The following is a 12,937-nucleotide window of genomic DNA, read 5'->3' as shown; positions in this document are numbered from 1 at the left end:
TCTAAATCTCTGAATTGAATCACTGTCTTCCAAATCCAAATTAAATACTTCCCTATTCGCACAGGCCTAGAAAACACTGCCTTAGAACTGAGTGGGGCAGGAATCGTATGGCCACCAGGGGGCATCACAGCTGCCCCGGGGGTGTGACCCTGTTAACATGCTCTAATTTGGAAGAAATCATATGTGAGTGTGGAAGCTGGGAGCAATGTCCTGGGTTGGCCTGTGCAAAGGAAAAGTTGACACGCTGCACAGAATCAGAAGCATATAGCTTGGTGACTAGGAGCTCTGGATGTCTGATTCTTGGTCAGCTCTGCTGAAGAGTAACTAAGCCCTTCAGGGTGTGTACACACATACCAACTTTCTGATAGTTTAACTAACTTAACTTTTATAAGATGACTTAACTGTCAGACCATACAGAGGTATGCGGAGCTTAAACGCAGTGCCAGGTAATACATCTCCAAGGTGTATTATTTTGAGTTGTATTAAGGTGCTTCTAAGCTGGTGGCCAGGGGCTACTGCTGGGGAAGGCTCCCAAGATGGCTGTCATCATGTTAAGGAGCTGTATGTGTGTATGCTCTGACATGGCTTAACTTAACTAAATTGACTTAAGGTGACTTAGTTAAGTTGCCTTATTTCAAGTCAACTTACACACACCTCCTGTTATCATTTTGGCGATATGTTTCAGAAGAGGACTTCATATGTTCAAGAAAGATTAGATCACTCCACATGAATGCACATAAGGATGATACACACAGTGGGTGCATCTACATGAGCTGCTATGTTGCCACAGTGATGAGCTATGGTGACATAGCTTGTTGCTACAGCAACATAGCATCAGCAGGCAGGAACCATGATGCCTCCGCTACTGTGCAGTAGCAATAAGCTACTGCACAGTACCTCATTGCTACAGCACAGTAGGATCGGAAAAAACCCATGCTGCACCAGGACTGCACAGTACTGATGGTTACAATTGTCAGTAACAACTCCATATGTAGGTGTGCCCAGTATGTTTTCAAGCTTATTACCCAAAGCCAGGTATAATTTACAGTATGAAAAGGGAAAATGTACTTGTAAAACTGTAACATTAAATTTGGCCTTATGCAGCTGATCATTTCAGAATCTGGAGCACCATTTATGAATTCTGAGTCCTTCTGTGAGAAGATCAGCCATCATGATACAAGCTACACTCCATAGAAGCCCACGTGGCTTGTATGGACACAGCTGAATGCATAGAACAAACAGGAAAAGGGTCATGAAAATAGGGGCACATGACTTATGAGGAGAGGCTGAGGGAACTGGGCTTATTTAGTTTCCAGAAGAGAAGACAGCAGGGCAGTTCCAAAGAGGAAAAGCTAAACTGCTCCTAGGTAGCAGATGACAGAACAAGGAACAATGGTCTCAAGTTGCAGCAAGGGAAGTTTAGGTTAGATATTAGGAAAAAAAAATTTCTCACTAGTAAGTTTGCACTAATAAGGTGAAGCAGTGGAACAGGTTACCTAGACAGGTGGTGGAATCCCCATCCTTGGAGGTTTTTAAGGCCTGGCTCAATAAAGCTCTGGTTGGAATGGTCCTGCTTTGAGCAGGGCTTGGACTAGATGATCTCTTGAGGTTCCTTCCAACCCTAATTTTCTATGACTCTATGAAAGAAGGAACAGTTCTTGCCTGAAGGGAGGAAGTCTATGATTTTCTATGATTCCAAGTCCTTTTTTATTTTTTATTTTTGAATTTTAGGTAAGTCAACAGAAAACCAGAGATTCCAAGACACAACAGATATTAACTAATTATTGTGTGAAAATATAATCTTACAAAAAGGCTTGTTTTCTTACCTTTTTAATTTTCTGATGAATAAAATCTTGTTCTTTAGAGGAATGTATTGACACTATTCCGCTACGAAGCCACCCACAGACGAACTGAAAAGTGGCCCATTCTGAGGGACTTTCGTGAAAAAGGTATTCTGCTCCTTGATAATAAAACCATGATGGTTCTAGAAATTAAGCAAAGGATTCACAGCTGTCATGGAAGACAGAAGACAGCATCTAGATTCTTTTGTGAGAAATTCTTTGTGATTAAAAAAATGTTTCACAGGACCAAGATTCCATAGTAAAACACTAATTATCTTTAGTCTCAAATATGAGACAAACCCATTCAGGGACTGAATTCTCTCTTACCTGGAATTATACCATGTGACAAAGACACTAAGGAATCTGACACACTAATTCTAATGCACTTGAGAGGATAGCAAATTCCTGTGAAATATATTAGTGGTCAAATTCTGATACCTTTACTGAAGGTATATCTTGATACCTCTACTTCCTGACTAAGAGCAGCAGGTTTGGGCCTCAAAGGGCACATCCAGATGAACATGATGTTTGGTTCTCTGGGGACAAACAGCAGTGGCAGCACATGCTCAGGCAGTGCACCTCTGCAGTGTGGAGAACACCGGAACGAGCGGTATGTGGCACTGTTTCCTACGAGTTTGCAGTGCCGCATACCGCACGACCATGCTCATCTGGATATGCTCATAGAAGCCCACAGGGAGTTAAGCAGTTCCTAAAAAATTATTTAGTGGTAGATTTAACTTAAAATCTTTTAATAATTACTTTTACTCATCACTTAGATATATCTTAAAATGTTCCAAGATATGAAAGAACATACATACCATGTATGTACCACTCTGGACTCTTTGGTTTAATGCCTGTAAAAAAGGTATTTCAAATTAAAAGAGGTATTTCAATTGAAAATTTAAGAAGCGATATTTCATGCAAAATGCCCCCAACTGTATTGTAGAATTTAATAACTGCAATTTATTCTACTCCTTTCACTGGTCAGGTGAAAAATTAAAGATGGAATAAAACAGTGATGACAGCTTTTCAACAAACTGAACATTTTTTTAGCAACCAAAAAGGCACTTGGTTCTAGACTTTTAGAACATTCATTAGTCTAGACCAAGGCTGCCCAACTGCTGAGTGGTGAGGGGCTACACACCATGTGGGACACATGCAAGCCCCATCTCTCCCCGAGTTCACAGGCAACCCAGTCCCCTGCTACATATAGCACATGTAGCTTGGCTTCCTTCACTGGAGCAAGACAGGCAAACAGCCTGTCCTTTCCCAGCTTCCCATCCTGCAACTGCACGTGCAGCCTGGTTCCTCCCACTGCATGTATTGTGCAGTCACAGCAGGCAGTTTGCCCTTCATCACGCTGCTGTCACGTGTAGTGCAGGCAGCCCGGTCCTACTCCTTGGGGTCTCATGTGCCCTTTGCCCCAGAGAGAGGAAGCAAAAACCAAGGGAGCTAGGAGAAGCCCAGAGACCCTGATAACTGTACCAGTAGCAGGATTGCTGGGGGAGCTGATAGCTGGGCAGGAACCTGCAGGCTGCCTGTTAACCCCTCATGGGCTGCCTGCAACCTGTGGGCCGCCAGATGGACAGCCCTGATTTAGGCCATTCTAAACTATTGAGCACATTGGTATTGTTGCTACATTTGCTAAATGACCACCAAACCCTAAGGGAATCATTCAGTGCTGCCTTATTCAATACAGTGGAATTCCCATCAACAATGAGGAGGAGTCCTGGCCTGGAATAAAAGCCAATTATAGCCTCTGAACATCTTCCTTGCTTCTCTCCCATTATAAAATGATTATCATAATTATAGTTACAGTATATGAATTAAATTTTAGCTTATTAACTCTTTTACCTTTTGGTATTTTGCATATCCATTCACGCTGTTCATTGCAATTTATTGGCAAAACTGTTTTATTTGCTTTGTATGCAGCACAATTTCTTGAATCATCCTCAAAATATTTGTTCTCCAAAAATGCAGATACAACCTGCAAGTAAATAATGCTTTCATTAACCCTCTTTGAGATTTGCAGATGGGATGGTTTAATACAACATTAATAGAAGGGATTTTGAAACGTACATATGCATGTATCATCATTAGTCCATTATAAATAATTTACAGAGTAGGAAAAGCACAGGTACTCAAAATATGGTAAAAACTTAAAATAAGGCCCATGAGTACCCTCTCCTAAGGCCCTAACTCAGTACTCCTTAGGCCCTGGCAGACATGATTTTTGTTATACTACAGGTACTGAGGAGTTTTGTTGCACAATGAAAATGTGCATGGCTTGACATTCAAGTGGCTGTCTGAAGGTGATAAAATCAGCACAGGAGCTAGCCCTGCCAGTCCTCACTAGCTAGGAGAGTTGGAGAGGTGCTACCAGGCCACCTCCAGCCTCCTTCTGTTGTTTTGAATGCCACCTGTTCACCTGACTGGCTAGAGGGGACATTCCCTCTTGCCTTGATTCATCCCAGGATAGTTCCCAGGTCCATCTGTTTGCCACCCCTTGCATAGAACCAAGTCACCCCAGTTCTGTGAAAGAGCAGACTCCACCATGCAGGCAATCCCAGGAATGCTGGGAATTTCTTGAACCATGGGGGAATGCCCCTCACCCTTTATAAAGGACTAACTCAGGGCAGGGGACATTCCCCACACAGCTCTAGCCATCCCTAGCACCCCAAGGAGAGCTTGAACAGCTTTCCCCCATTCCTTGCATAGGTGTCACCTTGGTTCTGTGCAAAGGACAGGAAGCATTCCTCTTACACAAAACTAGGGTGAGGGATCAGTCATGGACCCAGTGCAGCAGCTGGGACTATGAGTATAGACATGGTTCCCCACAGGGATGAGAGGGCAGACCCCATTGCCCATGCCTCTGGTTACGGACTGTGTTTTACAGCCCTGTTGCTGTTCTGGGACTGGTCAGAGGCCCTGTACAGCACCTGGGGCTGCCCGCAGAGTGTAGTGCATCCTGGGATGCTGGAGATCTAGTCAAGTCCTATCACTCAATGTGTAACATGCAGCAAAAATTAAAGCAAGATACAAACCAGCCACAAAGATGCTTTGCATTTAAGGAGAAACAACTTTAAGGCTGGTTTGTCATTTTTATTGTGTGAAAGATAATTAGGGTTACCATATGTCCAGTATCAAAAAAGAGGACATCTGTGGGGGGGGAAAGGGGGAGCAGGGTGGGGAGGAGAGGGGGGAGGGATATATGACTGTGGTGGGGGACAGTGATATGCCTGTGCCCTGCCTCTGCCCCTCACTCCTAAGCTCCACCCCCAGCCCTGCCAGTGCCCCATACTCCTGACCCACAGCACCCTACCCCTCCAGCCCTGTTGCCCACGCAGTTCCTGCTTGCACACACACACTCTGTGTCTCTTACCTGGGAGCAGCTTGCCAGGGCCCATGTTAAGAGCATGTGACCCCTCCAACAGCGAATCACCTTGCCCGCTAGTCCCAGCCCCAAGCAGACAAGCTGCTAGTGCCCAGGAAAGCACAGGGAAAGCAAAAACCCAGACACTTGCTTGCATTTTAAAAACTTGCCGGGACACAAGGACCAAAAAAGAGGACGTGTCCAGGAAAACCCAGACGTGTGGTAACCCTAGAATTGCTTGAATGTGTGGCATGTTACAACCTACATGATTAACACATTCGTCTTAACATTCTGGAAGAACACGAGGTAAAACAAACTAACTTAGCTCTGCTTTAAAAAATTTTTTTTTAAATCATTAAGTTTTATCTTGTAGTTTCCACTTCTTGGATTCAACTGTAATGATTAAACTTTTTACTTGGAGTCTCTTCACGAACTCAACATTTTGCAGTTCTTTGGAATGTCATTATTTAAAATATCATACATTTACCTGTACACAGAACAAAGTCTGAACTTGTCAATAATTAAGAGGTAGCACAAAATACATATTAAATCTGATTAAACAGATTACTATCAGCATAATGTGTGGCCAAATTTGTTGGTCATTTGTAAAGTTTTTGTGTTTTTATGCTCAGCTATAACTTGATAGGTTCTTATAGTATATAGCCTGAATATTTACAGGAGTTCCATCAGACCACTGCCATGATCCTCCAGACATCGGATTTCTTTTATTAAATCCAATCCAGAACTGTCTTTCTTCAGCCCTATGATGGGAAAAAAATCCAAATAAAACACTGATATTTAAAGCCTTCTTTTTAAAATATTATGTATACTAATAGCCAAGTCTGGTAATGTAATTAGGTCAAACCATAATAAACTTATTAGAGCTTTTAGCAACACCCTGCAGTGATACTAGGTTCTGCGAAACAAATACTATTTTTTCTGATAAAAATGAACAAATCACCAATTTCAAGATGGTAATGTTTTAAGTATTGGGTAGGATTGCGAAGCCTTTACTCCTACTGGCTAGCGTTTGCTCAAATGAAGGTTTACACTGACCTTAATGAATTATTATTCAATGTAAGGGATATCAGGATCTGGCCCACTATAGCAGGCTGAAAAAAATATAAGTAAGTTTAGCTGCAAACTGCAAGACTGAAGTCAGGATCTTTCCTATACAAAATGTTCAGGCCCTTACCACTTAAGACAGAAAAATAAATGATTTATTTTAAGTAACACACTGCTGTAGTAGCTGAGAACTACTGAAAAATGATCATATGAATGAAGATGGTTAAAAATACTCTCTAAGAAAAATATGCTCTGGGCTTTCAATGTTCAATAAGATGCTGTCTTGATCTTTTACACTTTTTTTCTGATTTGTTTTATTATTGAATGATTTCAATGTTCTTGTTCCCCTCAAATCCAATGGCCAAACTCCCATCAATTTCAATGGGGGCAGGAACAGAACAGACCACAGTGTACACTTCAGGGAGAGACAACTCCTGGGAAGGGACGGCATCCACCACATGCCGAGGGGTAATTCCCTGTTCTTGGCCAGGATGGCCGATCTTCTAGATAGGGCTTTAAACTAAGATCACCGGGGGATGGGGAAACACTGACTGGAGCATGACCGGAGACTAGAATGCTCTGAAGTTGGGGACTCTAGGAGAGCCACTCTTGCAAGACTTGAGGGAATGGTTCTCCCTCAACATCACAGGAAGTTGAGGTTCACAACTGGAAGACCCAGGTGCCTGTACTCTAATGCCAGGAGGACAGGGAACAAGCAAGAGGAGCTAGCCCTCCTACTCTTCACCGGGCATTACAATTTAGTAGGGATTACGGAGACCTGGTGGGACTCCTCACATGACTGGAATGTAATCATAGAGGGCTATACCCTGCACAGAAGAGATAGAGTAGGAAAGAAAGGTGGAGATGTAGCTCTCTATGTGAGAGAGCAGTACACCTCCTTGGAGGTTGACATCAATTCCAAAGAAGAGCAGCTTGAAACCCTCTGGGTCAAACTACAGGGGGACCGTGGTGAGAGAGACCTAACTGTGGGTGTATACTACAGACAATCAAACCAGGGGGTGGAGCTTGATCTGGAGTTCTCTTGAGAACTGGCAGAGGTCATGTGTGCACAAGACATGGTCATCATGGGTGACTTCAATTACCCAGACATCTCTTGGGAGGAACACTCGGCTAAGTTGAATCAGTTGCGTTGCTTCCTGACCTGTACTGAAGAGCTCTACCTGACTCAAGAAGTGCACGGGCCAACCAGAGGTCTCCTAGACTTGGTCTTGGCCAAAGGAGATGATCTGGTGAGCGACTTGAATACAGAGGGTAGCCTGGGCAACAGCAATCATGAAACCATCATGTTCACTGTCCATCACAAGGCAAGCAAATCAGCTAGCAGGGTTGAAGTTCTGGACTTCAAAAAGGTGAATTTCAATAGGGTCAGGGTAATAGTAGAGGAAGCAATGCGGGATCAGGGACTGAAGGTGAAGGAGTGTATGAAGAGTGGTCATTCTTCAAGGACATGATCCTCAAAGCACAAAAGAAGTCCTTTTCCATACAGAGGAAAGGTAGCAGAAGGGCTGGTAAGCCCTCTTGGTTTAATAGGGATATCATGGTCCTCTTGAGAAAGAAGAAGAAGGCATGCAAACAATGGAAGCTTGGGACAGTCCCCAGGGAGGACTATACAACAACGGCCCCCACTTGTAGGGAACAGATTAGAAAGACTAAGGTGGAGACTGAATTTAAACTAGCGACAGAAATCAAGGGCAATAAGAAGTCCTTCTTTAGGTGTATAGGGAACAGGAGAAAAACAAATGGAAGCGTGAGGCCATTGCTTAACAACTCATGACAGCTGGTTACCAACACTAAGGAGAAAACTGAACTCCTGAATTACAACTTTAATTCGGTATGTCACCAGACTAAGAGGAAAATCATATTAGATAAGGTTCAGAATGGGCATGGTGGGAATGACTGCCTTCCTACTGTTGACATTGAGCTGGTGCATGATCAGTTAGAAAAGTTAGACATTTATAACTCAGCAGGGCCGGATGAACTTAATCTGAGAGTGCTGAAGGAGCTGGTCGAAGTCATTGCAGAACCTCTGGTGAAACTCTTCCAAAACTTGTGGCGCTTGGGGGAGGTCCCTGAAGACTGGAAGAGGGCCAATGTGCCCATCTTCAAGAAGGGGAGGAGAGAGGACCTGGGCAACTATAGGCCAATTAGCTTAACTTCTATCCCAGGGAAAATCCTGGAAAAAATTCAGCAAGGAGTCTATGTATGATATGCCTGCAGAAGGTAGGATTCTGAATGACAGCCAGCATCACTTCATTGCAGGTAGGTCTTGTCTTACCAATCTCATCTCCTTTTACGACCAGGTAGTTTGCCACCTGAATGAGAGAGAGGAGGTCGACACTGTATACCTAGACTTCTAAAAGGCCTTTGATCTGGTATCCCATGATGTTCTCATGGGAAAATTGGAAGATTGTGGACTTAACTGTTTGACAGTTAGGTGGGTAGGAAACTGGCTGTGGGGTTGGACCCAGAGAATTCTAAAGAACGGATCTGTGTCATCCTGGCGAGAAGTGGCTAGTGGTATCCCTCAGGGGTCCATGCTTGGTCCAGTGCTTTTCAACATCTTTATCAATGATTTGGATGTGGGAGTGAAGAGTTCACTGGCTAAGTTCGCAGACAACACCAAGTTATGGGGGAGCATGGTCAAACTTGAAAATAGGCTGCAGAGGCAGGCGAACCTCAACAGGCTGGCAAGTTGGGCAGATCAGAACCAGATGAAGTTCAACACAGAGAAGTGTAAAGTGCTCCATCTGGGGACAAACAATCCCCAACATACTTATAGGCTCGGTGGTGCCATACTGCCTGGCACCATGACTGAAAGGGACCTAGGGGTAATAACAGACCATAGTATGAACGTGAGCCGTCATTGCAATTCTGTAGCCAGGAGGGCAAACAATACTTTGGCAAGCATCAACCAATGCATCTCAAGCAAAACCAAGGAAGTGATTCTTCTGCTTTACTCAGCATTGGTAAGACTGCAGCTGGAGTACTGCATCCAGTTCTGGACACTGTACTTCAACAAGCATGTGGAAAAGTGAGGGAGTCTAGAGAAGAGTCACCCGTATGATCACAGACTTGCAAGGCAAGCCATATGAGGAAAGGCTGAGGGACTTGGGCCTCTTCAGCCTAAAAAAGAGAAGGCTGAGAGGGGACTTGGTAGCAGCTTACCACTGTATCGGGGAATATATTAAGGGTTTGGCAAACAACTGTTCACCAGGACAACCTTGGAGAAAACCAGGAATAATGGCAACAAACTCCTGGAAGACTGTATCAGGCTTAACAGTAGAAAAAACTTCTTCACAGTTAGGGTGTCCAGATTGTGGAATAAACTCCCTCCAGAGGTGGTGCAATCACCTACCCTGGAAATCTTCAAGAGGAAACTGGACAGCCACCTTGCTGGAGTAACCTGAACCCAGTTATCTTTCCTGCCTAGTGCAGGGGGGCTGGACCTGATGATCTTGCAAGGTCCCTTCCAGCCCCTTACAATCAATATATCTATGGAAAGTAAGGTGGTGGGAAGGGCAAACAAGGTGTCAGTTTTCAAATATTTGGAGGAGTGCCGAAGGAAGATGGAAAAAATAATGTTCTCCCTTGTCACAGAAGCAGGACATAAAGCAGTGAGTTTAGATTACAGCGAAGTAGATCAGTGTCCTGTAAGACTTACTATGAGACGAGTACGTTTAGGAACTTGCAGAATCTCCTTCACTGGAGATGAAGAAATAGCAGACCCATTATTTGTGTAGGAAGTTGGAGCAGATAACCCTTGAAATCCATTCTTAACTTATGATTCTATCTTTCAAAGGAATTGTATTAGAATTCACTGTTGTGTTGCTTCTGGACTAATATATTTATCTCAAGTTCATCAGTCAATGAGGGAAATTAATGTCAGCTATTGGCCATCATCGGTGAGATCAAAGGGGCATGAATAGCACTCTTTTCTTTCATTTACTAAAATTAAAAAGGCTTTGTTAATGCTAAATTATATACATATTTACCGATCAAATATCATGCTTAAAAAATTATTCAAAAATTCCTCTTCGTAGATATGGGTAAAGCTGGCAAGGTGTGCTCCAAAATCTTGGCATAATGCTTCTGCTTCACCCCATGTTCTTTTCTTCAGGACTTTTTCACTGTGAAATATCTGCATAGTAAAATACATTTTTTAAAAACAATCATTTTTTTTTTTACTAGTGATTCAGAAATCTCTGGAGATGAAAAAAAGTTTAGGCAGTGCTGTTTGCCTTTGCAATAAAAATATACACTTTGCTAGGTATGTATTCCTGGCAGTATAATTATTTAGGCAATAGCTTATTTGGAAACACATTATAAATGGGGCCAATGACTTTTCAATCCAGTCCATTTCAAGAGGGAAAAGATCAAGTGAAATAAAGACTTTTTCATTCAAATAGTAATATTAAGAACAGTAGATAAAAATACACAAATCAAGAGATTTAGGTAAGCCTTTTTTGTTGTTTTATACCTTGTAGCAGTTGAGCAGATTAGAATTTGATTCCCATCCAAAGTAACAAGAAGTGACAGGCCTTCCATACTTAGGCTCAGTTTCTTCATATGATTTGATTTTCTGCTTACACAATGCCATAGCTTTGAAGCTTTTGCAACTTTTCACATCCCAAAATCCAAGAGACTGCCCTCCTCGAATAACAACACACTGTCCAGAATGACCTAAAACAGAAGAAGGGCACTTAATATCAGAATAAAATATCTTGCAGCTCCATCAATTAAGACTGGACATTTTTTACAAGCCTGTCAGATTCACTGAAATAGATTTACATCTTTTTTCTAATATGGTTTTGTGTTAGTTAAGTGGTCATATACAGTATGCTTTTACTCACTGATCAACATTATGATAAAATTGTGAACTCAGTCTAAAATGATTAATTTATTAATTTATTGCTCCCGGGCAAAGGCATGGAGAGTATTAAGTAGTGAATTTCCTGTTCCACTAATCAATTTATTAGCCTGTTCTGGCTAATTCAGCTTGTAAAACAAGAGGCCATAACAAAGAATCCTGTTAGGAAAGGTGGGAAAGAAAATGTAGTAGTATTTTTGCAAGCTGCAGTCTAAAGGGTCCAAGATATTCAGAAGCGACTAATGATCAGGGATCCAGGTTTTCCATTTCCCACGGGAAAATTGAAAAAAAATGCAGATTTCCCCCTTTACCTGAGGAAAATACAGATTTCTAATTTTAACAGAGAAACCCATAGATTTTGCTGTTTTGCAAAGAGCTCTCTGCAGGCTGGCAGAGTCCCAGCTGGTAAGGGGCTGGGGGGGAGCAGGAGGAAGGTGGTCAGGCAGGGGGCACCATGTGCATGTAAGTGTGGGGGACATCACTGAGGCCTCCGTAGGGAAGAAGGGAGTTGGGCAGGGCTGTCTGAGGCTGCTGGTCAGCTGGGTTGTGTGTGGGGCTTGGGGCTGCAATGCGTGGCCAACAGGCCGTGGTGGGGAGTGGGATGGAGCTGTGGGTGGGGCTGGCTCCCTGGTGCTGTGAGCATTCTCAGGGGGGTAGGGGAGTATGCCCCAGATCTGTGCGTGGGGCAGAGCGGGCTGTACACTACAGGCTCAGGCTCCCTGCACTGATGCCCTCCCCCAGGGCCTCTACAGCCTAGTGGGTTGGTGCTGCAGGGAACAGCAAGGCCGCATCGGGAAGTTCTGCTGAGAGCTCCATGCTGCCCTGGCAAGATGCTCCCTGCCCGCCTGGCAGCAGTGAGGGGCACAATCTTGTGCTGCTGCCCCTGCTGCAACTGCGTGAGCAGAGGATGCCTCGCCAGGGCAGTGCGGAGCTTGCAAAAACAACAAACATCCCAGTGCAGCCCCGCTGTTCCCCGCAGCACTGGCTCACACCCATTGAGCTGCAGAGGCCCCAGGGAAGGGCAGCACTGTGGGGAGCCTGAGCCCACAGCGGGCAGCCTGCCCCACCCCATCTGAGTCCACAGCAGACAGGCAGCAGGCACATGGGCGGGAGGTGGGGGAAGCTGGGCTCCATGCTCTGCTTCACTGCAGCAGCTGCTGCCTCTTGCGTGGGGCAGGGGGCTGTGGCCTTGGGTCCGTGGCCCCGTAGACTTGGCAGCTGGGGGGCCTCTTTAGCAGGGCTGGGGGGGCATGGGAATAAGGGGCATCAGTAGGGCTGGGGGGATTGTGGGGAGGAGTAAGGGGCACCAGCAGGCCAGGGGGAACTATGTGGGGAGTGGGGCATGGCAGAGCTGTGGCTTGGTAGTAAGGGGCTGGACATGAATCCTGGTGAGCTAAGCGGATGGGGAGCTCTGATTTTTCAATAAAAATCCCAAAATCAAATAACAAAATGTATAGGTATTTAGAATTTATTTTATTATGGTGATTTAGACACCGGTAGGCTTCCAAACTGGTTTAAAATTGTAAATATATCAAGAAAACATTGTGTTCAACTGATACATATATATGTATATACATTTTTCATTTTAAGAATGGATTTGGAGGGTTTTATCACAGAATTTGTGATCTTTTATCAGGGAAAACCAGGATCCCTGCTAATGATCCCGAGTGCCTCAGTTTTTGGGTGTGTACTTTGAAGAGGCCCCAGTTTCAGCCTGTTCTAAACATCAAGCTCCTCTGAGGCATCTCAGAGTGGGTATCTAAAACATGT

The 12,937-nt window shown here is 44.0% G+C and overlaps 1 protein-coding gene across 1 annotated transcript in view; it reads right to left on the bottom strand.

Annotated features, from left to right (window-relative positions):
• PLA2R1 (phospholipase A2 receptor 1) overlaps positions 1-12,937 on the bottom strand; it is an 87,529-nt gene that overhangs the window by 32,688 nt on the left and 41,904 nt on the right. The window contains exons 12-17 of the mRNA XM_090045631.1: positions 10,778-10,980; positions 10,293-10,438; positions 5,891-5,975; positions 3,696-3,828; positions 2,660-2,695; positions 1,827-1,984 (exon numbers count right to left, since the gene is read on the bottom strand). Coding sequence (XP_089901757.1) covers positions 1,827-1,984; positions 2,660-2,695; positions 3,696-3,828; positions 5,891-5,975; positions 10,293-10,438; positions 10,778-10,980 — 761 coding nt within the window. The remainder of the gene's footprint in view (positions 1-1,826; positions 1,985-2,659; positions 2,696-3,695; positions 3,829-5,890; positions 5,976-10,292; positions 10,439-10,777; positions 10,981-12,937) is intronic.

This window comes from Crocodylus siamensis, chromosome 4 (genome assembly GCF_052110815.1).
Source record: "Crocodylus siamensis isolate JL-2025a chromosome 4, ASM5211081v1, whole genome shotgun sequence".
Classification (NCBI taxonomy): Eukaryota; Metazoa; Chordata; order Crocodylia; family Crocodylidae; genus Crocodylus; species Crocodylus siamensis.
Note: the sequence above shows the minus strand (reverse complement) of the source record. Positions and strands in the feature narration are given on the sequence as shown.